The following is a 27,436-nucleotide window of genomic DNA, read 5'->3' on the forward strand; positions in this document are numbered from 1 at the left end:
GTAGTTTTCTTTGTATAGGTCTTTTACATCCCTGGTCAGATTTATTCCTAAGTATTTTATCTTTTTAGGGGCTATTGAAAATGGTATTGTTTTCCTGATAAAATATGGTGTTTTGGAAAAGTTAAAAATAAAAGAATGGGTTAAAGTATCTGAAAAATACAAAGAAATTAAAACAAAGCTCATGATTAATGTTAAACACAGGTGAATTTGGGGCAAAAACCACTAGGATCAAGAACATTTTATAATGACAAAAAGTAAAATTCATGAGGAAGGTATAAGCTATAAATGCCAGTGCCTTGAATCACATAACAAAATTCATAAAGAAAATAAATAAAAGGAAATTCAGTAAGAAATAGAAACACCATAGTAATAAGAAATATAATTTACTTTTCTTGGTTAACAATTAATCAAATGATCAAAAAATTAGGTGAGGATATAAAAGATTTAAATAACATAATTAATAATGCAACTCTAATATAGATTATAGAATACACATGTGCACATACATAAAGAAAAAGGAACATACATTTTCAAGTGCCCTTGGAATATTGAAAAACATAGTTTATATATTAAACAATTAAAAAGAATTTCCTTACACCCTTTATAATTTCAACAAACTGTAATCGTATTTCAATTTCCAGTAATGATATCTAGGTAAGACCAAAGGCAGCTAAAAAAATACAGAGAGAAAAAAAAAGACTTTCTTAAAAACTTCAAAGACTTCAAGGTAGTGAGAGGTATTCAGACCACAATCCAGGAGAAGGCAAGAATTTGGCACTCACAGCCATTCTCACCACATGAATATTTACTAACCTGGAAGAAGACATGGCCAAACTAAGCTGTGCTTTTGTGGTCTTGAAGGACAAATGGAAGAAGAGTTAAAGCCCAGGACCCATCAAACAGAGATGAATTGGTAAGAACCTCCATGTTTAGTTTGGGACCCCAGAGAGCTAACCCCTAAAGTAAAGGGAAAGCAGGACTAATCCAGGCCTCACAGGGCCTGTCAGCAAGGCTTAAGGTCACCTGAGAGATCATTCAGGTGACTGCCGGCACACCACACTGTGTCCTTAGGAAGTTTCTCTCATGCCAAGTCATCCTGAGGTGCGTGGTGATTGAGCAGCCTGCAGAGCATCACTGCGTTAGAACTAGTGTGGTTGTCAACAACAGTGAAAATTATTATTAAAACCAAACCCTGAATGCACCTTTTGTATATGTTGAACTTAAAAGGTAATTAAAAAAAAAACCAAACCTGTTGCCATTGAGTCGATTCCAACTCATAGCGACCGTGTACGAGAGAGTAGAGCTGCCCTATACAGTTTCCAAGAAGCGCCTTGTGGATTCAAACTGCCGACCTTTCGGTTAGCAGCTGTAGCTCTTAACCACTATGCCATCAGGGTTTCCAAAAGGTAATAGTGACCTTCTATTTAAACCCTGGCTGCCTCCTCATTCTCAGGATTTCTCTGAGGTTACACTGTCCCATGAATAGAACTACAGTTCATTCATAATTCCATTTTAGGTTCACCATTTGAACCACAAAACCCCCTGTGGTGGAGTCAATTCCAACTCATAACGACCATATAGGACAGAGTAGAACTGCTCCATTGGGTTTCTAAGGAGCGGCTAGTGGATTTGAATTGCCAACTTTTTGGTTAGCAGCCTGAGCTCTTAACCACTGCACCACCAGGGCTCCCATATGACCCATCATATTTCTCACTTCAGCCAGATGTACTTTTCCCATCAAAAACAATGGGGACACTTCTAGCATCAATGGTTTGTGTGTTGACAAACAGGAAAGTGAACTAGTATAATTAAAGAAAGCTACTTTTAAATTATTTAAGTTCTTCAGATGAATCTATGCAAGAGAGAAGGTGTTTGGACTATAGGAAAACAGATCAGGGGGTGGGCATGTCAAGTTCAGAGGGCAGAAACTGGTACTACTGTCTGCATTCTGTGTTAACATCGGAGAGGGGCGCCTGGGAGTAAGTTGACTTATCTGGTAAGGCCTATCACTATCACTAAGCCCTAGGCCTGTAGCGCTCAAGACAGCGGCCCAGCAGTGCACAGCACCTTCGCCAGGCAGGCTAACAGAGAGGCAAGCATGCAGGTGCTCACCGAACACATACAGCATTTTTGTACTCCCACTGAGGTGGGGCAGTGAGATACAAGCCTCTGCTTTCTCCTTGAGCAACAGAACTGATGTTCACACGATAGGACAGTTAAGGCAGGAATCCAATTACTGAGCTAATTAGCACCTTTGAGTGGTAAGCATGGAATTTTCAGAAGGAGTACACTGGGGGAAGTCTCAAATTACCCAGAGTGCTGACAGCTCACCTCTGAGGAGGGTCTGGTTGGGAGCCAGAGGCCCTGGGGCACACAGGCAGTTCAGTTTAGTTATTGTTGATTAGATTAACACTTGCGTTCTCTAGCCTTTTGAGAAGATAGCTTTCCAGTTAACGTAGTTGCAGAAGGTGTTTTAACTCCCCAAGGAGTTTGGTAAAGGAGTTTCTTTTGGCTCAATCCCACTTTAAAAATTGTTTTTTCTACCACTGAAAATTCCATTTGTCCTAGGTCTTAAGGTGAAATTAAAATTCAGTTCAGGGAATAATTACACAGAGATGGGATTTTGGCCCTAGTTAGAATGTTGTTGTTTGCTTTGTGTTCGGCAATCCTGGGCTCTTTTATTTCCAGCGCTTCTGTGAGAGTGTTTGGAAGGAAAATCAAAGCAGTAATAGGGTTATAGCGTGCTGGGGTTAGCAGCATTTTTCAGATGTAACAGATTATTCCTTCTTTTCAACCCATTTTCAAGTCTATTCCACAAAAGCCCTAACAGGATCCTGGCTAGATGGTTCTCAAGTGTCTGAGACATATGAGGGAAAAAGGAGTACTCTTTTTCTTTCTGAAGAAAACCCTTTTCATTTATTCTAATTGTGGTTTCATCTAAGTATCTTTTTATGTGTTCTGACTCCCAAGAGGTGAGTTCACAAAAGAAGTTTGCATTCTGAGGTTTCCTCTTAAGCACCATTACCAAGTGCCAGCCATTTATTTAATCGTGGCCAAAGATCATGTTTAACAGCAAGCAAGTATGCAGCATCAGATGGTAGCTTTCCCCTTTCTTCTTAGCTGGTGTTATGAGAAAAAAAATCTTCAGAAGCAGCATCATCTTTGACCATTCATTCATTCACTTTACTGCATGCCTCCCATGTGCCAGTAGTGAGCAAAAACATGCCTTTGTGGTACTCAGGATCTGGTGTAAGAGGCAGACATAATCACATAATCACACAAAGAAATGCAAGGCTGATGTAGAGTAAGGACTCCAGAGCCAGACTCCCGGGGGTTCAAATCCTGGCTCTACTAACTATTAGCTCCGTGACCTCGGACAGTTTACTTAATACTGCTCTGCCTCTGTGAAAATGGATATAATGATAGTACTTATTTCATAGGGTTGTTGTGAGGATATAATGAGTTAGTGTGTGTAAAATACTTAGAATGGGGCATAACACAAGTAATTGCTACATAAATATTAGTTGTCACCATTATTGTTAATATTAACCACGAGGAGCACTCCAAAGGAGAGGCATGACCTATGAAAGAGCATATGGCAAATGAATCTCACCTAGAGCAGAGGTGGGGAAGGCTGCCCTGAGAAAGTGATAGTTGAGCTGAGAGTGGAAGGATGAGAGGAGTCAACCAGGAAAACAGGTGGGAATGGAAAGAGAGAGCTCCAGGCAGAGGAAACAACACTTGCAAGGATGGTGTGGTGACAGGAGGAGGAACTTGGGGCATGCTGAAGACATGGAAAAAGAAGACCAGCGTGGTTGCAGCATAGAAAGCAAAGGCCAAAGTGACGAGGCAGGGGCCTCATCCAAGGCAGGGGCCAGGCCATGTTTAAGATAAGTCTTTTAACAAATTTTGGTGGCACCCTTGTTAATGTTCAAACCTTTATGTAAGCCCTGTGTTCAGTGCTGATATAGTTCTAGTGAAAGCCCTTTCTTTCTAGTGAAAGCCTTTTCTTAATGGCGAACGTATTAGGTTTAACCATATGAAACTGCCATTTGTGCAGGTCATAAACAGTTGAGTATCATCAATTCTATATGGTTGTCAAGGATGATGAGACTTCCACTCAGTATCTGAAGTAAAAAGACAAGGCTGGCCGGGCATAGTCTCTCCAAGCAGAGCAGACCAATGTACTTTTGAGCACTGTGGACAAGTTGAAGGACAGGTGAAGTTTTAAAGGTGTGAGTGGGTTGGCCTGGTCTTTACAAGCAGTTACTTGGGTGAGAGTGTTATTGATGGGTTGTCACTCAGAAGTCTGGAGTAAGTCTGTCCCCAACTAGCTGACATGCAGAAACAAGGGGCTGTTATGGATTGGTTGGCTTTTAAAAGCTGTTAACTGAGGTGAGTTGTCATGATTGAATAGGCTTAAAACTGGTTCTGGTGGTCACCTGTTACCATGGCTACAGACAATCAGTCTTTTCCTAAGTTTGTGAGGGTCGTTTTATTCTCATGGCTCAACCTAAGGAAAGGGCTGTAAGAACGCAGCCAACTCGTGAAAGCAAATTGTGGAGCCACTGATTAGCCACCATAATTTTCTGGAATCAGTTTGAAAAGAAAGATACCTCTGCATACTGCTCTCAGTTCTGAAGGGGAGTGACATTCCATTAACAGTTCAAGTGCTTGCTTTTACTGTGTGGACCTGATGCTCAAAATTGGTAAGACATAATGCCACCTCCCCAAACTCTGAGAACCACTTTTCCTTCCATATTCCTCTCTTCCCTCTATTCCTTGTCATCAGACCCCTCTCTTCTGCAGCAATATCTACTCGGAGCAATCATCTTATTCATGGGAACTCTGCCTCCTCACATTCCCCACTCACACAGCTCATTCTTTAAGCCAGCCATTTTGTTTGGAAGGATCTAATTATGTCTTTTTGCCTTTTTTTGGCCCCTTCTAGTACAAGACGAGTGGATAATTCCAACACAAGACTGGCTGTCCAAATTGAAAAGGATCCAGGTAAGAAGATATCTTTCTTATCTCCTTTTAAAGTATTTATTTATGTAGATGGATTTCTTCATTCCAAAAGGGAAAACTGGGTGCTCATTGGTTTTAATCATAGTGGAGACGATGCATATCTTGGTAAATATGTCCACTGTAAGATAAAACTATGCAAGTAGACTGATCTAGCACTCTGATTTGGGTTGGAAATGCATTGCTCCATTATTTAGAATTATTTAGGTACTTTTTTAGTGTTGAATGACTCTTTTAATTAGGAGGAGTCCCTGAAGGTGCAAACAGTTAATGCGCTTGGTTTAAGTCTACCCAGAGGCACCTCAGAAGAAAGCCCTGGTGATCTACTTCTAAAGAGTCAACCGCTGAAAACCATATGGGGCATAGTTCTACTCTGACACACATGGGGCTGCCATGAATGGAAATTGACTCAAGGACAACTGGTTGGTGGTTAATGAAGACATTTTATTTTGTGTATTTTAAACATCAAACACAGACTATAAACCTTGGGATTAGTCTTTTAGCAAATAATTCATGGAAAAAACATCAGCATTATGACCTCATTAAAGGCAAACCACTTCAGGATCCAGAATACTAAAACTTTCAGAAACTTCACTCAACAATAAGCTAGAAAATTATGTGTTAGTCCGTGTTCTCCATTTATATATCAATAAGATATAAAAATGTATAGATAGGCAGGCAGGTGGGCGGGCAGGCAAGCAAACAAACAGACAGATAGATTTTAAGGAGTCGACTCACATGATTGTGGGGCCAGCGAGTCCAAAATCTGTAGGCCAGGCAGTGGGCTGGAAACTCCTGCAGGATGTCTACATTGCAGTTTTAGGCAGAGTCCCTTTCCCTCGGGAAACCTCAGTTTTTGCTCTTAAAGTCTTCAGCTGGTTGGATGAGTCTACCCACATTATTGAGGGCAATCTCCTTATGGTCAACTATAAATGTTAATCACATCTACAAAATACTTCCATAGCAACATCTAGACTAGCATTTGACCAAACAACTGGGCACCATAGTCTAGCTAAGCTGACACATAAAATTAACTAACACAAATTAGTTTACTTTTTTCTCTTTATAACCTATCTCATTTTTAACTATTCTACCTCTTCTTTCCTCATATCAGAATGCAAAATTTTAGCTGTTCTCTATTTTTATCCACCTCACTCTCTCCCCTGTGCCAAAAATTTTATCTAGGAAGAATTGTATCACATGCATTATCTATATTTGAATTGCATATATATGATTAATTTGAAATCAAAATTTAAAAATTGAGAATATTTGGAGAGACAGGTATAACTTTTGTTGAACTTTATGTCAGTGCAACTGGGAGGGGTGGTCAAATATCTCTGATATGCAGCTGTGGGAATACGTGACATCATAGGGCCATTGATACTAGGCAAATGTAGAGTCTCACAAGCACATCTTGCCTTTAGTTAATCATAATTGTTGTCTCATTTTAATCTAATTATGCAGATGTGTGGTCAGTGTGTTCTAAGAAGAGACCATGAGTCAAATCTCTGCTTTTAGTGGTTTTAATTGTTCTTCTTCTTTTTTTTTTTTCCTTAAACATTTAGCAGTTTGAACAATTAAGCAAAGGTTAATTCCTTCATTCAGGCCTTTCCTTTAAAAGTACCAGAGACACAAAGTAATCTCTAATTAGTGTCTCAGATGCATGCTGATTCACCATAGAAAATGAATGTAAATGGTCAGGTCAATCAGACTTAACATGCAAAGAAGATTAAGCATACTGATACTTTATTAGACCGCGTGACATGACTCAGCCCATAGAACAGTTTATTTCTTTCCATTAATCATAATTAAGTTATAAATGCACTAATTTGAAATCAGCTTTTAACTGTTGTGAATGCCCAGCAGAGAGAAACATAATCTAACAGTATTTTTTTTATAGTTTTCTTAGAAGTGGATTGTTTCTCCTCCTTATGTAGGGCTTTTGGGGCCAGTCTTCACCTTTCTGTACCCACCTGTCACACTCAGGTTCCCAAGGGAGCAAAATCTTGGAGCTGCCATTAAATTTGCCATCTTTATTTCTGGAGAAGGATATCATGATTGGTGAAATAGAGGATCAGTGAAAAAGACAAAGATCCTCAACGAGATGGATTAACAGAGTGGGTGCAACAACGGGTTCAAGCAGAACAATTGTGAGGATGGTGCAGGACAGGGCAGTGTTTCGTTCTATTGTACATAGGGTCGCTATGAGTTGGAACCGACTCAACGGCACCTAACAACGACGATAACATCTCTGGCCTCCCTGAATCTCTGTCTTATCCTAAAAAGAAGTCTTGAGTTTTGCTTTAGGCGTGTTCTCTTTTGGACAACTTTCTGCTTCTGTGGTTTTTTTAAAGCCAGAACTTACCCACAAAACAAAAGATACTCCTAAAATAGAAGGACTGGATGCAAACTTTCCTCCAAGCCCCTCCTAATTCCTCTTCCCAGTTCATCTAGCCTTCTCTTTAAAAAATTTATATCCTTAATCATGAGATACCTGATAGAGGGAGTGAAAGCAGTCAGGACCCAGCAGGGGGATTAAAGGAAATATACCATCCCACCCCCAATCCCACTCCCCAAACACACACCTCTGGCCTGCCATTGTCAAGCAGGCTGTTCGGTCTCTTTACTGTATCCTTCTTTATCCCTTCTTCTGATGCTATTATTCACCCTGTATTCACAAGGAAGATGGAGTGTGTGGGGTAGGTTGTGGCCCTAAAAATGCATGTCAGTTTGTCAGAGCAGGTAAAGATGCCAGATTTCCTTCAGGAGTCAGTCATAGTTTGTAAAAGGCTTATGTGTGAAGTATTTAGTATATTTCTTGGTTAGTTGAGGACATTCATGTTTTTCCCACTACTCTGAAATAATGAAACCAAAATATAATTAGTTCATTATTGCAAAAAAAAAAAATGTTATTCAAAGCCAACTATTTATCAGATACTATTAAAGGTAAAGAGAAATGAGACACAGGGCTCTATCAGCAAAGACTTGAGTCTGCTAGGGAAGCAGACACTTAACTGACTCCAATAGAGTGGGCGAAGCTGTGGTAGAGGCACTAGGGAGCACAGAGAGGCACAAGCTCTGGTTCTTCAGAGAAGCATGGTCAGAAAAGACTTTAAAAACAAACAAACAAACAAACAAAAAAGGTCATGATGCTGATGCTGGTATTCAGAGATGAAAGTGTAGGATTTCTCCTGGGCACCTCCAAAAGCCCACAGCTAAGATCATACTTACTGATGGAAGGATGAATGCTTTCTCCCAAAGATTGGAAAAAAGGAAAGGATGCATGCTCTCACCACTTCTGTTCAGTATCATACTGGATGTCCTACCGGTACTATAAGGCAAGGAAAAGAAAGAGCTACATATTAGAAAGAAAGAAATAACATGGTCTCTATTTACAGGTAACATGATTATCTCAATAAAAAATAACAAAGGATATACAAAAAAAGCTACTAGAACTAATAAGTGAAACTATAAGGTCAAGGATACAAAAAACAACTGTGTTTCTATAAACCAACAATTGGAAATCAAAAGGAAAAAAAAGTACTATTTACAATAGCATCAAACAACATGAAAGACATAAGTATAAATTAAAAATTAAACAAACAAACCCTGAGAGTATGGCCTCCAGACACCCTTTTAGCTCAGTGGTGAAGTCACTCCCGAGGTTCACTGTTCAGCTGGGGATTGGACAGCCCCATAAAACAAAACGGGACTAATGAGGCACAGCAGTCCAGGGACAAGGACGAGAAGGCAGTAGGGGATAGGAAAGCTGGTGATAGGGAACCCAAGGTTGAGTAAGGACAGTGTTAACATGTAGTGGGGTTGTTAACCATTGTCATAGGGCAATATGTGTACTGTTAATGAGAAACTATTTTGTTCTGTAAACCTTCATCTAAAGTGAGAATAGCAGCACAACTGGAAGAACGTAATCGATGTCACTGAATTGTACATGTAGAAATTTTTGAAATGGTGTATCTTTGGCTATGTATATTTTCACTGAAAAGAAAAAGGTCCTCCAAGGTCGAGAAGGGAGCGTTGACATGTCGTAGAGTTGTTAACCAATGTCATAAAACAATATGTGTACTGACTGTTTAATGAGAAACTATTTGTTCTGTAAGCCTTCACCTAAAGTACAATAACACAAAATTAAACAAACAAACAAAACGCCTTGTATGCAGAAAACTACAAAACACTGATGAAAAAAATCAAAGAAAACCAAAATTAATGAAGAGATAAAAAGTGTTCAGGGATTGGAAGACTCAGTATTACTGAGATATCAATTCTGTCCAAATTGATCTATAAATTTAACACAAACCAAATCCAAATCACTGCAGGATTTTTTTTTTTTTTTAGTAGAAATTGACAAGCCAATTTTCTATGGAAGGCAAAGATACTAGAATAGTTAAAACAATTTTGAAAAATAAGTCCAAAGTTGGAGGACTCATACTACCATATTTCAAAACTTAATATAAACCTACAGTAACCAAGACAATGTGGTATTGGTGAAAGGATAGATCAACGGAATATTAGAGAGTTCAGAAATAGATGGACAGATACATGGCCAATAGAATTTTGACAAAAGTGCCAAAGCAATTCAATGGAGATAAAACAAAGTGCTCCAGCACAAATAGTGCTGGAATTAACTCAAAATGGATCATAGACTTAAGTGTAAAATCTGAATCTATAAAACTTCTAGAAGAAGGCATAGGGAAAAAAATCCTCATGGTTTTAGGATAGACAAAGATTTCTTAGATGTGACTCCAAAAGAGAACACTCCATAAAAGACAAAATGGATAAGTTGGATTTCATCAAAATTAAATTCTTCTCTTCTTTGAAAGGTTCTACTAAGAAAATAAAGAATCATATTCATATCCAGATATATAAAGAGCTCTCCAAAGTCTTTAATGACAAAAAAATCTCAAAAAATTTGAACAGACACTTCACCAGAAAAGACATACAAATACTAATAAAGCACATGAAAGGACAATAAATATCATTTGTCATTAGAGAAATGCAAGGTAAAACTAAAATTAGATACCACTACACACCTATTACAGAGCCCTGGTAGCACAATGGTTAAGTGCTCAACTGCTAAACAAAAGGTTAGCGGCTCAAACCTATCAGTTGCTCTGTGGGAGGACAGACCTCATGATCTGCTCCTGTACAGATTACAGCCTAGTAAACGCCATGGGGCAGTTCTACTCTGTCCTATCAGGTCGCTGTGAGTCAGAATCAACCTGACGGCAATGGGTATACTTTAGAAGAGAAGCCCTGGTAGTGCAGTGGTTAAGCACATGACTGCCAACCAAAAGGTCGTCGATTAAAACTCACCAGTGGTCCCACAGGAGAAAGATGTGGCAGTCTGCTTCTGTAAAGATTACACCCTTGGAAACCCCGTGGGGGCAGTTCTACTCTATCCTATAGGGTCGCTATGAGTCAGAATCAACTAGACAGCAGTGGGTTTGGTATATATGTTAGAAATACTGCAAGTATTTGCATACAAAAATAAGCAAATTTGGACATGGAATTTATGGTACTTTGAGAAAATCATATTAATCAAATAGCCATATACACATGTTAGGTGCCGTCAAGTCGATTTTGACTCATAGTAATACTGTGTACAATGGAACAAAACACTGCCCGGTCCTGGGCCATCCTCACAGTCGTTGCTATGTTTGAGTCCGTTGTTGCAGCCACTGTGTCAATCCATCCTGTCCAGGGTCTTCCTCTTTTTCACTGACGCTTTACCTTAAAGCATGATGTCCTTTTGCAGTGATTGGTCCCTCCTGATAACATGTCCTAAGTATGTGAGACGAAGTCTTGCCATCCTCACTTCCAAGGAGCACTCTAGCTGTATTCTTCTGAGACAGACTTGTTCGTTCTTCTGACAGTCCATGGTATATTCAGTATTCTTCCACTACATCATAATTCAAAGGCATCAATTCTTCTTCAGTCTTCCTTATTCACTGTCCACCTTTCCCACGCATATGAGGCAATTGAAAGTACCATGGCTTGGATCAGGCGTACCTTAGTCCTCAAAGTGACATCTTTACTTTTCAACACTTGAAAGAGGTCTTTTGCAGCAGATTTGTTTGATTTCTTGACTGCTGCTTCCATGGGTGTTGATTGTGGATCCAAATAAAATGATATCTTCGACAACTTCAGTATTTTCTCCATTTATCATGATGTTGCTTATTCGCCCAGTTGTGAGGATTTTTGTTTTCTTTGCTGTATTCTTTGATCTTCATCAGTAAGTGCTTCAAGTCCTCTTCACTTTTAGCAAGCAAGGTTGTATTATCTGAGTATCGCAGATTGTTAGTCAGTCTTCCTCCAATCCTGATGCCCCATTCTTCTTTACATAGTCTAGTTTCTCTGATTATTTGCTCAGCATACAGACTGAATAAGTATGGTGAAAGGATACAACCCTGACTAACACCTTTCCTGATTTTAAACCACGCAGTTTCCCCCTGTTCTGTTCAAACAACTGCATCTTGGTCTATGTACAGGTTCCGCATGAGCACAATTAAGTGTTCTGGAATTCCCATTCTTTGCAATGTTATCCATAATTTGTTGTGATTCACACAGTTGAATGCCTTTGCATAGTCAATGAAACACAGGTAAACATCTTTCTGGTGTTCTCTGCTTTCAGCTGAGATCCATCTGACATCAGCAATGATATCCCTCATTCCATGTCCTCTTCTGAATCTGGCTTGAATTTCTGGCAGTTCTCTGTCAAAGCACTGCTGCAACTGTTTTTGAATGATCTTCGGCAGAATTTTACTTGTGTGTGATATTAATGATATTGTTCCATAATTTCCACGTTCTGTTGGATCACTTTTCTTTGAAATGGGCACAAATATGCATCTCTTCCAGTCGGTTAGCCAGGTGGCTGTCTTCCAAATTTCTTGGCATAGACGATTGAGCACTTCCAGCGCTGCATCTGTTTGCTGAAACATCTCAACTGGTATTCCGTCAATTCCTGGAACCTTGTTTTTCACCATTTCCTTCAGTGCAGCTTGAATGTCTTCCTTCAGTATCATCGATTCTTGATCACATGCTACCTCCTGAAATGTCTGAATGTTGACCAATTATTTTTGGTAAAGTGCCTCTGTGTAGTCCTTCTATCTTCTTTTGATGCTTGCTTCCTATGTCGTTCAATATTTTGCACATAGAATCCTTCAGTATTGCAACTCGAGGCTTGAATTTTTTCTTTAGTTTTTTCAGCTTGAGAAATGCCCAGCATGTTCTTCTCTTTGGTTTTCTAACTCTAGGTCTTTGCACATTTCATTATAATACTTTACTTTGTCTTCTTGAGCTACCCTTTGAAATCTTCTGTTCAGCTCTTTTACTTCATCGTTTCTCCCATTAGCTTTAGCTACTTTGCGTTCAATAGTAAGTTTTAAAATCTCTTCTGACATCCATTTTAGTCTTTTCTTTCTTTCTTGTCTTTTTAATGACCTCTTGTTTTCTTCATGTATGATGTCCCGGATGTCATCCCACAACTCATTTGGTCTTTGGTCATTAGTGTTCAGTGTGTCAAATCTATTCATGAGATGGTCTCCAAATCCAGGTGGGATATATTCAAAATTTTACCTTGACTCTTGTGGACTTGTTTTAATTTTCTTCAGCTTCAACTTGAACTTACATATGAGCAATTGATGGTCTGTTCTGCACTCAGCTCCTGGCCTTGTTCTGACTGATAATACTGAACTTTTCCTTCAACTCTTTCCACAGATGTAGTTGATATGATTCCTGTGCAGTCCTTATGGCGAGGTCCACATGTATAAAAAAATATTGATTGCCATCGAGTCAATTCTGACTCATAGCAACACCATAGGACAGAGTAGAACAGCCCCATAGGGGTTCCAAGGAGTGGCTGGTGGATTCGAACTGCCAACCTTTTGGTAGCAGCCATAGCTCTTAACCACTGCACCACCAGGGCTCCACGTGTATAGTCACCATTTATGTTGTTAAAAAAAAAAGGTATTTTCAATGAATAGGTTGTTGGCTTTGCAAAATTCTTTCTTGGAATCTGTGCCATCGTTTCTATCACCAAGGCCATATTTTCCAATTACTGATCCTTCTTCTTTGCTTCCAACTTTTGCATTCCAATCACCAGTAATTATTAGTGCATCTTGATTGTATGTCTGATCAATTTCAGACTGCAGAACTTGGTACAAAACTTCAGTTTCTTCATCTTTGGCATTAATGGTTGGTGCGTAAATCTGAGTAATAGTCTTATTAACTGGTCTTCCTTGGAGCTGTATAGAGATTATCCTCATACTGATAGAGTTGTATTTCAGGATCTTGAAAAGTTCTTTTTGATGATGAATGCGATGCATTCTTCTTCAATTTGTCATTCCCAACATGGTAGACCATATGATTGTCTGATTCCAAATGGCCAATACCATTCCATTTCAGTTCACTAATGCCTAGGAAGAGCCCTGGTGGTGTAGTGGTTAAGACCTTGGCTGCTAACCAAAAGGTCGGCAGTTCAAATCCACCAGCTGCTTCTTGGAAACCTTATGGAACAGTTTTACTCTGTGCTATAGGGATGCTATGAGTTGGAATCGACTCAACGGCAATGAGTTTGGAGGCCCAATGGCACAGTGGTTAAGTGCTATGGCTGTTAACTAAAAGGTCAGCAGTTCGAATCCACCAGGCGCTCCTTGGAAACCCTATGGGGCAGTTTTACTCTGTTCCATAGGGTCACTATGAATCGGAATTGACTGGAAGGCAATGGATTTTTTAATGCCTAGGATATAGATCTTTATGCATTCCACTTCATTTTTGACGACTTCCAATTTTCCTAGATTCATACTTTGTACATTCCGATTATTGATGGATGTTTGCAGCTGTTTCTTCTCTTTTTGAGTCGTGCCACATCAGCAAATAAAGGTCCCAAAAGCTTTACTCCATCCATGTCATTAAGGTTGACTTTGCTTTGAGGAGGGAGCTCTTCCTCAGTTATATTTTGAGTGCTTTCTAACCTGAGGGTCGAATTTTCTCAGAAGTAGACGCCAGGTCCTTCTTCCTAGTCTGTCTTAGTCTGGAAGTGCTGCTGAAACCTGTCCACCATGGGTGATCCCTGCTGGTACTTGAAATACCTGTGGCATAGCTTCCAGCATCACAGCAACACACAAGCCACCACAGTACAACAAACTGACAGACACATAGTAAAGTTCCAACTGTTTCAGTGTTCAAAACAAATAATCATAGTGCTATGAGAGCATCTACTAGGAAATTTGGCTTGGTCATGGACGTTGTGAAGGCTTCCATGACATGTGATTGAGGCAGGTTCTGAAAAACAGGTAGAGTTAATAAGCCACAGGGGAATGGAGGAGCAATCCAGGCAGAAGGATCAGTATCAATGAAGGCCCAAGATGGCCTTTTTAACTCAAATGAAGAAAGATCTGTGCTACTGAGTATAAAGGGTAAGTAGGGAGTGTAGTGTGACATGAGGATGGAGATGGAAGTAGGAGACTGATCACTAAGTACCTCTTTGTGACCGTATGTCCTGGTTTGACAGTCTTAGTTTATAGCCGGGAATGATAAATTATATGATCACTGTATTATAGGTCATGTTAATAAGTTTTGTCTCTGTCTCAAGAGCATTGAGAAATCACTGAAGGGGTTTGGGGTCCTGGGCAACTTGTGCAATGTTTCGTTTTGAAAAGCTCTTTCAGGGTGTGGTGTGGAGGACAGACTGGATAGCAGGTCTCAGTGAATATCCATAGGTGAGTCACATGGCTATTGTAGTTGACCATGTAAGAAATGTAGCTTGGAATAGGGCAGGGGTAATGGAGATGGAGGAAACTAGAAATATTCAATCGATATTTGAAGGAGGTAAAATTGAGAGGCTTGCATGTGAAGGAGTGGTAAAGAAGATCCTTGTCTGAATAGTGGTGTCATTCACTGAGAAGGGGACACAGGGAGGGGACCGATCTGGTTATATTGAAGTTGAGGTCATTTGAGACATACAAGAGAAGGTGTTAAGTAGAAAAGCAGGTATGCAGGTCTAGAGCTTAGATAAGAGATCTCAGGTAGAGATAGAAATTTGTAAATCATCTGCTTTTAGATAATGATTAAAAGTAAATACTGTAAATGTATAGATGAGACTACCTAGGAGGGTATATTGTTGTTGTTGGGTGCCATTGAGTCAATTCTGACTCATAGCAACCCCATGTGACAGAGTAGTTTTCTTGGCTGTAATCTTTATGGGAGCAGATCACCAGGTCTTTCTCCTGGGGAGCTGCTGGGGCGGGGAGGGAGGATGGAGTTCAAACCACCAACCTGTGGGTTAGCAACTAGGTGCTTAACCATTGTGCAACAGGGCTACTTAAGGGGGTATACCCAAACCAACCCACTGCTGTCGAGTCGATTCCGACTCAGAGTGACACTGTAGGACAGAGTGTTCCATAGGATTTCCAAGGCAGTAAATCTTTACAGAAGTGGACTGCCACATCTTTCTCCTGCAGAGGGGCTGGTGGGTTAGAACCATCAACCTTTTGGTTAGCAGCAAAGTGCTTAACCACTGCTCCACCAGAGCTCCTTTTAGAGGGTCTAAACCAAAAACTAAACTCATTGCCGTCGAGTCGATTCCAACTCATAGTGACCCCATAGGGTTTCCGAGGCTGTAAATCTCTACGGAAGCAGACTGCCACATCTTTTACCTGAGAGCCACTGGTGGTTTCTAACTGCTGAGCTTTCGGTTAGCAGTCGATCACTTTAACCACTGTGCCGCCAGGGTTCCTTAAGAGGGTATAGACGAGAAAAAATAAGAGGGTCTCATATAATCAACTAAAATAAGAGAACTGGTCTTATTCTTTCCGTGAATCTGAAAAGTCTGATTTTACTCTGTGTCACATGACAATTCACTGGTTCCTAGGTCTGAGTACATTGGGAATAAGAGTCCACTGACCATCTTTCTTCTTCTGCCTTTAGGGGGTGATGACAACAATCTCAACTCCATCTTTTATGAGCACTTGACAAGGGCCCTCCAGGAGTCCCTCTGTGGGGACTTAGTTCTTGGTCGTTGGGGTAACTACAGTTCTGGCGATTGCTTTATTTTGGCTTCAGATTACCTCAATGCCTTTGTTCACCTGATTGAAATTGGAAATGGTCTTGTTACCTTTCAACTTCGAGGCCTAGAATTCCGAGGTAAGAATCTCTTAATTGTGGGAGTTGTTGGGAGTCGCTTGAGTTAATTATCATGAAAAGCTTTAATAAGAAGTCACCATTAAAAAGGAAGAATTTCATGCCTGTCCTATTGAATGAGAATCAGAAGCTTGTACCTTTAACCATGTATTCTGATATAAACAACGGTCATCATCTAAGGGAATGATTAAGTGAAACATATAATCCAATATAAATCTGTGGATTAGCAAATCAGGAAATTGGTTTCAATCGTAGGAACAACTCAGGAGCAATAGGAGACAATGGAGCACACATGGGCTTCATTTGAAGTCCAAAAAACCAAACCAAACCTGTTGCCATTGAGTCAATGCCAACTCATAGTGACACTATAGAACAGAGTAGAACTGCCCCATAAGGTTTCCAAGGACCAGCTGGTGAATTTGAACTGCTGATCTTTTGGTTATCAGCCAAGCTCTTAACCTCTCCACCGCCAGGGCTCCCATTTGAAGTCAGCCAGACCTAAAATAGAACCTGGATCTGCCAGTTTTAGGTGTTGGGTTCTGTTGTGGGCAAGTCACTTAATATCTCTGAGCTTTTATTTTTCATGTGTAAAATAGCTACCTCATGAGGTTGTTGTATGTTTAAATGCGATCATGCACTACATGACTGCTCATTGCTTTGTGGTTTTTGAGTCTACCTGAATCTTGAGACTGTGATCCCAATTTTTCAATTCCTCAGAAGCTGGAGTTGCATGATGGAGCCAAGTCTTTGTAACTGAGAGCATGCAGTGATTAGCATAATTGATGTACTTTTTAAAAAAATTTATTTATTTTGTTTTTGTTAAGAATATACACAGCAAAACATACATCAATTCAATAGTTTCTACATGTACAATTCAGTGACATTAATTACATTCTTCCAGTTGTGTAACCATTCTCACCATCCTTTTCTGAGTTGTTCCTCTTCCATTAACATAAACTCACTGCCCCCTAAAGTTGCTATCTAATCTTTCGAGTTGCCATTGTCAATTTGATCCCCTATACCAAAAACCAAACCTGTTGCTGTCGAGTCGATTCTGACTCATAGTGAACCTATAGGACAGAGTAGAACTGCCCCACAGAGTTTCCAATGAGCGCCTGATGGATTTGAACTGCCAACCTTTCGGTTAGTAGCTGTAGCACTTAACCACGATGCCACCAGGGTTTCCTGATCCCATATAAATAGATCTTAAAAGAGCACAATGCTCAAGGCAGACATTTTTTACTAGTTAAGCTAAACTATTGTTTGGTTTTAAGAAGACTTCAGAGAATATTTTTGGTTTAAGATTTAAAGATTATCTCAGTGACGTAGTTTCATGGGTTAATCCAGCCTCCATGGCTCCAGAAAGTCTGGAGTCCATGAGAATTTGAAATTCTTTCTGCATTTTCACCCTTTTGATCAGGATTTTTCTACAGAATCTTTGATCAAAATGTTCAGTAAAGGTAGCTGGACTCCATCCAGTTCTTGTGGTCTCATGGCAAAAGAAGCAGTTGTTCATGGAGGCAATTAGCCACACATTCTGTATCCTCCTCCTATTCCTGACTCTCCTTCTTCCTCTGTTGCTGCGGGCAAATAGAGATCAGTTGTTGTGCCTTGGTTCCTTTTTCCTTTGTTCTCCAAGTATCCCTTTGTCTTAGTCATCTAGTGCTGCTATAACAGAAATACCACAAGTGGATGCCTTTAACAAAGAGAAATTTATTCTCTCACAGTCTAGGAGGCTAGAAGTCCGAATTCAGGGTGCCAGCTCCAGGGGAAGGCTTTCTCTCTCTGTTAGCTCTGGGGGAAGGTCCTTGTCATCAATTTTCCCCTGGTCTAAGAGCTTTCCGGTGAGACGCTGGGTCCAAAGGATGCCCTGTGCTCCCAGTGCTTCTTTCTTGGTCGTAAGAGGTCCCCCGTCTCTGTGCTCGATACTCTCTTCTATATCTCAGAAGAGATTGACTCAAGATACAATCTAATCTTGTATATTGTGTCCTGCCTCATTAACATCATAAAGGTAGGATTTACAACACATAGGAAAATCACATCAGCTGACAAAATGGTGGATAATCACACAATACTGGGAATAGATGGCCTAGCCAAGTTGACATTTTTGGGGGACACAATTCAATCCATATCCCCCTTCATTCAATAATGTTTATTGAGAACCTCCTCTGGATCAGGCAATGTTCTACTGCTGAGATACAATGGAAATAGGACATGAAAGATTCTTACCCAGATGTTTACTTTCAGTGGGAGATATGGAAAATAAACAAGTTATCAAATGAGCAAACTAATTACAGCTTGGAGAAAACCCTATGAAAGAAGTGATTAGGTTTTGTGATAGAAATTTACTCAAGAGGATTAGAGGTGCCGCATTAGATAGGATGGTCAAGAAAGGCCTCTTTGAGGTAGTTATGCTTAAGGCAAAGCTATAGGAAGCAAAGGTGGCTGCCGTGCAAAGACCAGGAGGAAGAATGTCCAGGCATAGGAACTGATAAGTGCTAAATGTATGAGTCAGGGAAGAGGATTTACGTGGCTAGAGCTTAGTCAGTGTGCACGAGATGAGGCTGGGAGTCCGAATTAAGTGGAGCTTCACAGCTAAGGCTAAGAGTTTGGATTTTATTTTATGTATAAAGGGGAACCATTTAGGGATTCTGGAAAGGGGAATGACTGACCTAATTTATACTTTCCAAGGTCTTTCTGGTAGCTGTGTGGAGAATGTGGTGGAGGGGGAAAAGTGGAAGCAGGGAGAGATTTTAGGAATTTATTGTAGTGACGTAAGCAAGGGATGATGGTGGAGATAGAGAACTGCTAAGAGACTTGGACGTGGAAGCAACAGGATTGGATGGGCAGTGAGGGGAAGGGGTAAGTCAGGCATGGTCCTAAGTTACCAGGCTGAGTGACTGGTGGACAGTGGTGCCATTTACTGAAACAGGGAAAGCTAGAGGAGGAATGGAGCCCTTGTGGCACAGTGGTTAAGAGCTACGGCTGCTAACCAAAAGGTGGGCAGTTTGAACCCACCAGCCACTCCTTTGAAACCCTATGGGGCAGTTCTACTCTGTCCTATAGGGTCACCATGAGTTAGAATCGACTAGACAGCAGTGGGTTTGGTTTTTTTTGGTGGGGGGGGGGGTGGCGGAGGAGGAATGGGACTTTTTGGTCTAGGGGTGGAGGTTCAACCAAGATCTCCATCTTAGATATTTTTATTTTTCAGTGCCCATGATTCATTCAAATGAACATATCAAGTAATTAATTGGACATATGAGTCTTGCATTCATTCTGGAGGTGCTTATTTAGCATTCACATATGTCAAGCAAGGTTCCCTGGGTGATACAAATGGTTAAGCACTTGGTTGCTAACCAAAAAGTTGGTGGTTCAAATCCACCCAGGGGTACCTTGGAAGAAAACCCTGGCAATCTACTAATGAAAAAATAGCCATTGAAAACCCTGTGGAGTACAGTTCTGCTGTGACACACAGGAGGTTGCCATGAGTTAGAGTTGACTTGATGGCAACTGGTTTGGTTTCGGTATACAGGCAGTCCCCAGGTTAGGAACATCCAACTTACGAACAGCTCATACTTAAGAGCCAGATGCCAGAAAGCCTATTAATATTAAATTTTTTAGTTAAATGCAATGGTTCTTAATAACGAACCACTACTTTGTGACGTTCATGAAAACGTATGTGCAGTTTGGAAGTGTTTCTTAAGTGTTTTATATGCACAGAAAGGTAAAATATATACTGTATACTAAGACAAACATTTAACCAACTGATGCTAAATAAGAACCATATGTATCTGTTCCGACTTGCCTACAAATTTGTCTTAAAGACAGACTTAGGAACAGATCTCGTTTGTAACATGGGAGCTGCCTGTGTGTCAAGCACTGGGAGGAGTTCTGAATACAGAAGCCAGGGCCTCCCAGCTGAAGGAGCTGGAGCCTTGCTGAGTAGGTCAACAAGTAATGAAGTCTTGCTGTAGGGTGAGATGAGTGCTGTGATCGCACCATGTAAAGGGCGCCATGCGAACTCAGAGGGAGCTGTGAGATCTGATTGTGATTTGAATCAGCTCGGCAGAGGAGAAGCCACTGGTAGGAAGGGAGAGAAGGGCAGGTCTGTCCCTACAAAAGGAACACAGGTGATGACAAAGAGGCACAGAGAAGTCACAGGTGGCTTCTAGGCAGGCAGTTTGGGAGGAAGTGGTCAGAGACAATGCTGGAAAAGTAAAGAGAGGCCAGATCAGAGCTATCCAGAACCTGACCATGACATAAGGACACCTTTTAACCAAAAACAAATTGCCATTATTTCACATCTTTAACACCATTACAGAAAGAGGACAAGGTCTTTGAGTTCTTCGGATGAAAATTTCTAATCATTAATTTTGTAGATATTCATCGCTTTTAATAACATTCCTAGATAAATTTATACAAAATGCTAAGTGTTTTTCTAGAGAGATAGGTTCAATGTTTTATGCGTGTATTCTGTGCATCCTTATGAATTTCAGGAATCTAATTTAGAAAGCTAATTTAACAAGGTTATCAGGTGGGGGAGGAGTGATCAGATCTGACAGAGTAATCAGAGAAGCTGTGCTTCCCCTCAACTTTGCACAAATGCCAGAAAATGCCACAGGAAGTAGTGGAAATAAAGTGTCTCCAGTGCAATAATGCAACAAAATTGGCCTCTGAATTTCTGAATCTCAACTATTTTGAGAGCTTTTCTCTTTTTCCTGGAATTCAAGGGAAGAACTTTTAAAGCTAGCATAATTGTATGTGAGTGATGGTTTCTATCACGAGTTCTGTGATAGCAAACTTAACCAATCTTTGAGTTTAGAGGAGTTCCAAGTTAATTAGATTCTAAAAGCTTACAGTACTTTTTCTGTCTGCCATCTCTTCATCGCAAATGGGAATTCCTCCCAATCCACCACAGTAATGTTTTTGTCTCACGTGTGGACTTACCCACTGTGATAACAAGCCACAGCAAAACTTAATAGTTTGAAACAACAGTGATTTATTCTTTCTTACTAGGAGCCCGTGGGTGGCACAAACGGTAAAGTATTTGACAACTAGCTGAAAAGTTGGCAGTTCAACCCCACCTTGGGTATCTCAGAAGACAGGCCTGGCAATCTGCTTCCAAAAGGTCACAGCCTTGAAAACCCTACATATCTGTTCGACTTTGACACATGGGGTCGCTATGAGTCGGAATTGACTCAACAGCAACCAACAATAGCAACATTGTGTGGGTTGGCTGGTAGTTCTACTGATCTTACCTGGAATCACTCATGAAGCTGTGTGCCTGGAAGGTCCAAGATGCTATGTTCAGGACTAGCCAGCACCCTGGCACCTTGGTTCTACTCCATGTGCCTCTCCTCCTCCAGTAATTTGGATGAGGCTTCTTCACAGTGGGTGGTCTCAGGGCTCCAAAAGGGTGAACACAGATACTACAAGGCCTAGCTTCTGGAACATGTACCCTGCTACTTCCGCCATATTCTGTTGGTCAAAGCCACTCACAAGGATAGCTCAGATTCAAGGGGGTAGAAAAATAGACCCCATTGCTTGTTGGGAAAAGTGACAGTGTCACATTGTACAAGGTATAGTAACAGGAAGGCATGGCTTATTGGGGGCTAATATAACAAAGACACCTGCAACTTCATCAGATGAAAGATGGAAAGAGGCTCGTAACCAAAAGAGCTATGGTCATGCACATGGTAGAGACAATTGTTGTATAAGGTAAGACCTCCCAGGAGGGTGTCTCTGTTATCGCTAATTTGCCTTCCTTCTGCTGCCAACCATGGTAGAAATGTAACCTGGCTGTAAGGATTACTTTGATATAAAATGATACCTTAATAAAAAATGTCAGTTAACCTACCGCAATACCACTCTCTCAGACAATACATTTTCTTTGACCTAGTTTGATTGTAGTTTGGAACACAGGAATATTAAGAAAGCATATAGCTTGACAAAATCTAAATTATACTTGTGTTGCCGAAAGAATCCAGTTGACCTAAAATTACTGTTCTGTTTTGTATTTCATTGCAAAATATAGTGCTATACTCCCAGAAAAGTCTTGTTCTCTTTTACCTACTTGGGTATTTTTCCAAGATTTCTCTTTGGCATTTCATTTTTCTTTCCCATTCCCTATATTCCCAAACAACATGTTTTGTTTTGGTCAAATTAAATCTACTTCAGCACGACCTGAGGCAGTCAAAATATAGGTGTGTTTGTTCTCCTGGATTTTTCCTGAAGTCTACCAAAGAAAGCCATCAGTGGAAACATAACCTGTTCAACTGTAGAGTTGGTGGAAAAAGAGAGTGGCTCAGCATAGGCTCTGGCTGTTTCTCAGGAAATGAGAAGAACTCCACAGGGGAAAGGAACCTCATTGTGGCTGGGGGCAAGAAGGCCCCCTTGTCTTTCTTCCACTAAAAGTGATGCATCTGTTTGTTAGTTGCAAGCTACAGAATTCAACTCTAGATAATTTAAGCAGAAAAGAATTTATTGGAAGATATTCCATACGGTTCAGACCTCCTGAGAAGGCTGGAGAAGTGAGCTTGGAGGCTATCAGAAAAAAACCAAAAACCCGTTGCTGTTGAGTTGATTCTGACTCATAGCGACCCTATAGGACAGAGTAGAACTGCCCCATTGGGTTTCCAAGGAGCACATCAGATAAAAACCAGGTCCAAAATCACACTGCTGCACTGATCCCATGAAATGGGTCACTAGCACGGCTGGTGGACCCAGGCACTGCCTTCACATCATCGACATCATAGACCCTGGGTCCTGGACGCTGCTGCCGCTACCACTGCTGCCTCTGGACGCTATGTAAGTAGCCCCTGCCACCACCTCCCTTCCAGAAAAGGTTCCACAGGATCCCTGCTTCTTTGTGTCACCAGCTCATCAGTCAAAGTCTAGTGTGAGTGTATCTGATTGACAAAAACAAGATCACGTTTGTGCTCTAGATGCAAGGGAGGCTGAGAAACAGTGTCTGACTTTTTCAGATTCTATAGTGAGAGGTGGCCGCTGCCTTCTGCCAAGACTCATAATGTGAGTATATTGGTTGAAGTAATGCTAACTGCTGCAACAGCTAACTCCCAAATCTCCGTGGCTGACACAAGAGACATTTATTTTGCACTCACATAGAGTTCAGTCAGTCAGTGGAAGTGGTGGAGGTGAGGGATGGTTTCACTCCACACTGTCAGGGACCCTGGCTGATGGAGGCTCTGCCATTCCCCTTGCCCACCCCCTCCACTGACCGACTGAACATTGTTTTTCAGGTCACCAGGGCTCTAATAGCAAGCTGGCAGAGGGTGGAGGGTTGCATGGAAGGTTGTTCTGGGCCAGGCCTGAACCTGGGGTCCACATAATTTGCTCCAACATTCTACTGGACAGAATTAACATAACTATAAGAGAGGCTGGGAAATTGACTAGCTGGGTACTCAGGAGAAAAAGTAAAAGGGTTTTGTGAAATGGTTTGCCTGTCTGTGGCACGTGGGATAATTTCCAGACATAGAACAGGAGTTTAGACCCAGGGTAGCCCAAAAGAATGATAAAGGTCCATGGCATATCTTACTTATATTGACTGGTATTGTGTGAAAAGTTAATGCAATTTCTGCATCAAAAATACAAATTTTTCTATTCTATTCCTTTTGGAATGTGCGTCTTAGAACAGAAATAAGTTCTTGTTACTGTAAGAAGACAGGATTGTAGTGCCTTTCTGCTCTTGGATTTATGAGTGTTACTTGCATCTTTAAGCCTTTAAGGAAACCATTCAAGGGTTGAAAGATTAATCATAAGTTTTGAATCTAAGTGAAAGCAACAGGTGATGCAATTTAGGTCAACAGTGTTCAAGAAAGAAAAAAAGGAAGGAATGAAGGAAGAAAGAAGGAAAGGGAATCTGTTGGGTTGTAAGTCCTATTTAACTATCATCAGAGTAGATGGACACAGAAGAAAGGAAAAGGGATAGTTGATTATCTGTTCAATCCATTTCTGTTCTGCTTTAGCCAACCAGGGGACCTAGGCTGATAGGTTAGCTTATTTTTATTAGAAGAGGAGAATAATGAACGAGGAGTCACAGTGCTGCCAACAGCAGGAGCCAGGCAACTTGAAAATACTGTCTGGTAGGTGACAGGACAGGGTTGGAAGCAAAAATAAAAGGGCATTGGAGGGAATCCTTTACTAGAAGAGCGTGAACTCAGGACTAAGGAGAGAGCACCACATGTGAAGATGACAACTACTTTCAAAATAACCACAAGCCCATCCCTTCCCAGCATTGAACTAGCGGGCAAAGCTCACAGCTGAGTCTCACAGCTAATTAGCAGTAGAGCCAAAGTAACCCACGGGAGTGTCTATCTCTTAACCAGGAGAATTTCTCTTTCTGTCTGATCAGTTTACCTTTTTAGCCTTTTCATTGTTTGGAAGAAACTTCTTTCATTCTTGTTTTCAGGTATTTGTTTGAAATTTATACTGTAATGTATATTTTATTTGTTAAACACTAGGTAACTGTGGTATAATGCCTTCTGTGACATACACAGCCTTTTAAAGTCTCTGTATCCATTTTAGAGTTGAAAAAAAAAAAGTCCACTTTATGTAGGATATTCAGCAGAGCATTACAAATGGCTTGGACTTTCAGAGCCTCAATTTCTTCATCAGAGCCCCTGTGTGATTTCTAGTTTCCTTTCTAGCTTGGACAGTCCATCAGTTCAAGAGATGCTTCCACCATATGACATACTTGGGATAACGTTTAACTTCTCGTCCCTACTGAAGTTTGAGTATAATTCCCTCACAGGGAGGAGGTGCTGTTGGTGGGTATCCCAGTGCCTGGGACCACAGCTGATGTCAGAGGGGAAGTTGAGCAGCTGCGGAATTCCTGCTGATACAGTAACCATATCGGGGAGGCCAACACACCTCAGCATTAGTCCAACAGTTGGTAGTAGGATTAGGCTTTAGAAGGACTACCACAGTGAAGACACAGAGTAGAGGTATTTCAGGCAAAGGAAAGGAAAGGACTTGCTATAATTCTGAGTGAAGGAATCTAAAAGGCTTGGATGAAGCTGGAAGGATAGAGTCCATGGTAGTTCATCCAGGTAACAGGAAAGAAGGTAGAGCACATGGCTAAGATACAGGTAGGGGGTGGTGTTAGAGAGAAAGCATGATAATGGAAGAATGAATGGAGTAGGGGAAATATAGTATGACTGTTGTACAGCATGAAGAGTCCGCTTGAGGTTAGTGATCATGATGTTAAAGTGAGACCTGTTAAGGTTGCTGCCTGTTTTTCTCTAAGCCACATTGACCTCATGGGTATAGTCATGGAATGGGCAGAGTTAGATTTAACCAGGATTGTGGTCTAGTCAAGTGAGTATTATGAATTCAGATAAGGGCAAGGGACCAGAGAATGAATGCTAAGGTGTGATAATTATCATAATACTTGACCATGATATTTAAGCTGAGTAAGAAAGCAAGTGAAAGTATGAGAGAGGTAAGAAATAGCACGTGGGTACGATCAGTGAGTTGTGAAACCAGGAAGGGTATGATACTGTTGAAGCTGAAATATTAGAGGAAATGAGCTGAATAGATAGGAACAGTTCCTGGAGAGTAGGATGTTTGAAGCTGATGCAGAGGGTGCCGTTTTTAGCTAAGGTCTAGGGTTATGACCATGGAAATGAGTGGCTGAGGGTGAGTAGAAGATGAGATCATTGGAAGGGAGGAGGTCAGGGCCAGGACATTGAAGGAAGATCTGTGTGGATACTGAAATCCTCAAGATGGGTGACAGGAGGAATGTTGGAGAGAGGGACAGTGAGCCAGAGCCAGAGGCTTCACGGAGTGAGTGGATGTGATCCAGAGGGGTGGAAGAAGAGTGCAGCAAGGGGATGGCTGGGGCTGCAGTGACAGAAGGGCCTGAAAGCATCAGTGAGAAACAAGGACATCTCCCCAGTCTCCAGGCCCAGTGGTGAGAAGAGGAGGTGAAAGTAATCAGCACTGCTCGAGAGGGCTATAGGGGAGGCAGGGTCCTCAGGGAGAGCTAGGTTTCCACTGGGCACCAAGGAGAAGAAGAGACTATTCACAGAAGTTGAGGAACAGATCCTGAGCTCCAGAGGGCACAGTGAAAGAATGTCAAGAGTTTTGGGGGGTGGGGGTATGATGTGAAGGCAGGTTTGAAATGTGATTTATAGATTTATAAAGGAGCGTGGAGATCAGACTGCAGGGAGTCCTGGCTTCCCATAGTAAAGGAGTTGACTGTGGCGGAGTAACGTTCTCTCGGGAGGATGCTGCAAACCCTAGAATCTAAGGCTAGGTCACATATGTGACAAGTTTGAGGATGCTGAAATAAATTTAGCTATGCATGCCTGTTTCGTTGTCCGCATTAGCACAGGGCTGCTATGTTTTTATTGCAGCAAGATATATTTTCCAGAAATCCACCTACGGGAGGTCTAAAAAAAAACAAAACCTGTTGTCGTCGAACTGCCAACCTGTTGGTTAGCAGCCGTAGCTCTTAACCACTATGCCACCAGGGTTTCCAGGGAGGTCTTAGGAAATATAAAAAACCATTTAACAAAGTGGGGATTTAGAAACCTCAAGGAAAACAATGATACCAGAAATGCATGGTGCTATATGGATGTTTGCCTTTTATATGATTTCTGTCACTACCTTTTTCTCTGCTAACTTATTCATCTCTTGATATTTCCTTGAGATGAGTGATAAATTTATGCATATTTTTACAGTCTTGTACCATCAAATATTTCCAATTTTTGCTTATATAGCAGTTCAAACAAGAAAACATAATCAATATAGATTCTTTGTTCTTTGATTTAAAACAGTTGTGATGAAAGTTGTGTTTGTTTTAGGTGTGGATGTGTAGATCATGAATCTTTGAGATTGAGACCATGCGGTCACATGGTGGGCATTCAATATTTCTTGAATTATATTGGATTTTAGCAAACCAGATAACAAAATAATGAATAATATTTTGAAAAGCAAAGTCAGTTTATTTTCTGTATTCTTGAAAAGTGTAAATGTTCAGTTCTTTATCCCTGCAGAATATGAAAAAAATCAACTAAACCAGACTCTATGGGCCTGTAAGCCCCCAAATGCTGGCTCCTTGACTTTTTCCTGGAAGGAAGGAGGGAGGGAGGGAGGAAGAAAGGAGGGAAAGAAAGAAGGAAGAAAGAAAGGGAGGAAGGAGGGAAGGGAGGAAGGAAGGAAGAGAAGAAGGAAGGAGGGAAGGGAGGAAGGAAGGAAAAAGGAAAGGAAGGAAGGGAGGGAGGAAGGAAGT

General features: G+C 41.0%; 1 protein-coding gene across 1 annotated transcript in view; it reads left to right on the forward strand.

Moving 5' to 3' along the window:
- PCNX2 (pecanex 2) overlaps positions 1 to 27,436 on the forward strand; it is a 343,407-nt gene that overhangs the window by 249,400 nt on the left and 66,571 nt on the right. Inside the window, exons 24-25 of the mRNA XM_012554495.2 lie at positions 4,952 to 5,010; positions 15,970 to 16,185. Coding sequence (XP_012409949.1) covers positions 4,952 to 5,010; positions 15,970 to 16,185 — 275 coding nt within the window. The remainder of the gene's footprint in view (positions 1 to 4,951; positions 5,011 to 15,969; positions 16,186 to 27,436) is intronic.

Source organism: Trichechus manatus, unplaced genomic scaffold, assembly GCF_000243295.1.
Source record: "Trichechus manatus latirostris isolate Lorelei unplaced genomic scaffold, TriManLat1.0 scaffold00021, whole genome shotgun sequence".
In the NCBI taxonomy this organism is placed as follows: Eukaryota; Metazoa; Chordata; class Mammalia; order Sirenia; family Trichechidae; genus Trichechus; species Trichechus manatus.